General features: G+C 45.0%; 1 protein-coding gene across 1 annotated transcript; it reads left to right on the plus strand.

Moving 5' to 3' along the window:
• Positions 1 to 1,738: 1,738 nt before the first annotated feature.
• FSUBG_14019 (uncharacterized protein) lies at positions 1,739 to 2,354 on the plus strand (the record flags this gene model as incomplete). Its single annotated transcript, XM_036678970.1, has 3 exons — positions 1,739 to 1,786; positions 1,844 to 2,112; positions 2,162 to 2,354. The coding sequence occupies 3 exons, from the start codon at positions 1,739 to 1,741 to the stop codon at positions 2,352 to 2,354; spliced, it is 510 nt and encodes a 169-aa protein (XP_036530520.1).
• Between the last annotated feature and the right edge of the window lie 1,169 nt (positions 2,355 to 3,523).

Consider the following 3,523-nt stretch of genomic DNA (forward strand, 5'->3'; position numbering starts at 1 on the left):
CCTTTTATCATATCAAGTCGTTGTCGTTCTTATGTGTATTCCACTTAGGTCTTTGCCCATGTCGCATTGCATAAATCTCAGGCTCTCCTTTTTTTGGTCTGGTTTTGTATTTTGGTCTTTTTTTAGTGTTTTTACTTTCCTAGTATCAAATCGCCGTTGATGTGAGCATCGCTGTTGGGTCGTCGCACACGCTCAATGCAACCCTTGCTTGATCTATGTGTCGAGTCCCTTAATAGGGAGGGTTAGGTGTAGGATAGGGAATCCCCTGTTGGCAGTAGTAGACTAACATCCAGTATTCCTCTTTGCAGGAACGGCAGTTATGCCAGGTCGTATTGCGATTGTCGTAACGAATAGGGCGGTCTTAGTGAACACCACCGGTCTGTAGGGCAAGGTTACACAATTCAACCTTTTCCCAACTATTGACAGACCCGCTGCAGCGGCGGCAGACATATTTGCCGATAACCGTATTGCATATAGTGACAAAGGTGGTTGTTAGGACAAATAGGAAGTAACGTTGGTGTTGATCGTAGAGTAGAGTGTTGGTTGATGAGAAGGAAAGAAAGGAAAGAGAACTCTGGAGTCACGGAATCAGTAAAGGTAGTTATCTCGAGCTGCTACTGACATTCTGAGATGAGGAATAGATATTCTTACTGTCAAAGGACACAGTGAATAGATGGTAACAGAGGCCGCCAGTGCCATGTTGATCTGGGGACCGTAGAGGAAGAGGATGACTGTTGACGTGAACATTAGTAGATAAAACCACCGGCAATCACTGCGTGTACATGCGCAACCCACGGCGGGTTCGGCTTGGTCTTTAGTTGTTCATAGTGGTTATGGTAATGGTCAGTGCAGCTGACATCAAGGTCATCAGTCCGTATACTGGTCAGTCATTGAGGAGGCTTCAATAATGCTTCGCGATTCTTCCCAAGTACTATGAACGTAGCGAAAATAGGGGTTTACTACCAAGTGCCAGGCCCTTTCTGTCTGATGAATCCTGGCATGAACCACTACAAATGAGGGGATGAAGTTCAACTAATGCTTTCCTCCTTTGTGCTCTCCTAGGTAGCCACTTTAAATAATAAAGTAGTTACTTTTCAGATATTGGTTTAAAGAACACTCCTTCTCTATCTACCAAATTGGCGAACACGATTCTAGGATCGAGAGCTGGAAAGACTAAAGCAGCAAGAAAAGAGTTTTATAAGTTTCACTTTCGTTGCCATAATAATAAATAGAAGTGCAGCAGTATCTTGTCAGGAGAAAAGATATGCTCCAGAGCTCTTACAGTTGCGATGTGCTTGTCACCTATGTGTTCATGGATGCTATCTACAGGCTTGTAGACATAAATACTCCTGGCTACATAATTGATAGTGGTTATATCCAACAGTCAAAGAAATTATCCCTTTGAAAATAAGCGCTGCCCCGTATAGTTAGCGATGTTCAAATGTTGGTTTGCGGAGATTGTGAGCCTCGATTCTCGGCCAGCAACCGTAGAGCATCGACAACCCAATCCACTCTCGCCTCATCGTTAAAGCCGCCACAAGCCGGTCATATCTTTATTTTCTGAGAAACCTATCAAGAGTAATAGTGACAATACTCCCCAAAACAACCTCACAGTCACAACTCTTCGCCCAGCAAAGAAAAGTCGGCATTTTTGACCTAGAGTGAAACCCTCAACCACCAACAACTTGACTTGTCAAACCCACTAGCCCCCTAGTCTTTGGAGGTTCTCAATAACAACATGAAACATATTGCAGAGGGGCAGCGTGTTGTCCTAAAGTATCTCGAGGTTTGTAAAGTCCCTTCAACTCGATCGCCGATTCACACGCTGACTCAAAGATCATAGCCGGACATAGGCACCCATCCCATGGATGATCTTGACCGTAGAACTGACTTGAAATCTTCCAAGTCAGATAATAGAGATGCAGACTCGCCCGACTTGCACCAACAACTCAAACTCTGCGATGTCTTGCAGGCACTAGCTTATGCCTGTACCTACTTGTATAAAAAGGAGGATGACAGTGGTTGGAAGAACTACATTTACACTCCTTTACTTAATGTTGCATTTATCGAAGAAATCCAACATCTCCCCCAACTTGATAGCTTTCGATCTTGGTATGTCGCCGTTACAGCTTCATAAAACGTTATTAACTTTGAGGTAAAGGAACAGTGTTGGCATCATGGATGCACGGCGGATCCCCAATTCGAAGTGCAAGAAGGTCGATTACATCTGCTACATCAATCCTGAACACGACAGCCAGCTACCCAACGCCGCCCAACTCGTCCACGAAATCCATATAGCCCTCGGTGACAGCTCTGTGAACCACACCAGCTTCTACTATATGCTTCCAACCTGATCTCTATCAGTATCGAGACAAAGAAGTGTGGGGACAATGAAGATCGGGCGGCAATGCGCATGGCAGTATAGCATGTGTCTAGTGGCGTCACCTGGAGACGCTCACGAGCGACGACACAAAAACACTTGCCCTTCGTCCCCTCCATCATCGTCTACGAACACGCGTGGTGTTGCGTGGCGTCTTTATTCTCCAAAGACTGGAAGCCGGTCCGGCCACCTTTGATCACTCCCAGTACATGTCCAGCTAATCAGGTTGTCTATTCTGGACACAGTTGGTCTTTTAGGTCAACTTCTGGGCTGTACACAACCTTTCCGGTCATTGCTGGCATCCAATCCAAGGGCTAAGGGTCTGGACTGCCGAGGTCTTTTGGGTATGGTACCGGAAGTATGTGCTTGTAGCTCCAGTGACGACAGAGCCAGCGACGGCTTCATAAAACCTACCGTAACTCAGCTGTTAACGTGATCAAATGGTACAATCCGGCTATTGACTCTCCCTCACTGTAGTTGTGCTGACGTTGATACCTACAACCATATCTGAGTATTGTCAAGATTACCTCAGTAGGCAGTTGGTATTCTACCTACCAACCTGGATGAGCTTTTGATTGTCGAAGGGATATCGCCCTGTGGAATTTAGGAAGGCTAATTTGCAAAGTACCATATGAATCATAAAGGGATTTAATAGATTACAGGCACTCTTCTCGTTTTAAGAGTCAAAGAGCGGCTCGAGAAGAGACATAGCCATGTTGACAAGCTTCTGAACGTATAAGAGAATTGTCTACGGTTATATAACTAACTTTCTGTCCCCGAATTGGCGTAAACGTTCGTTCCCAGGAAAGGGGTTTGTATTTATCAGCCAAAAGTCTCAGTTTTACCGTTGGTCCTGTTCGAGGATTATGATGGCAGAAGAACAGTCCCAAAAGCTCTTAGGAAAAGCCAACACATCATTCCCACATTGATCAGACACCCGAACAAAGGACGGTAGGCAATGTTGTTCAGGCGTGGTATATCTTAAACGAATAATGCATCACAAGGACATTTTCATAAGCCTGCCGATGTTCGGATGAACAGGCGAATAGGCCATTTGGAATTTTAGGAGTAGTGAACGCAGTTCCAAGACGAATGAAAAGTCAAAGATAATCCCGCAAACAAGTGTCAAGATGTTTCCAAAAT

The sequence above is a fragment of the Fusarium subglutinans genome, assembly GCF_013396075.1.
Source record: "Fusarium subglutinans strain NRRL 66333 chromosome Unknown NRRL66333_c0000471, whole genome shotgun sequence".
NCBI lineage: Eukaryota > Fungi > Ascomycota > Sordariomycetes > Hypocreales > Nectriaceae > Fusarium > Fusarium subglutinans.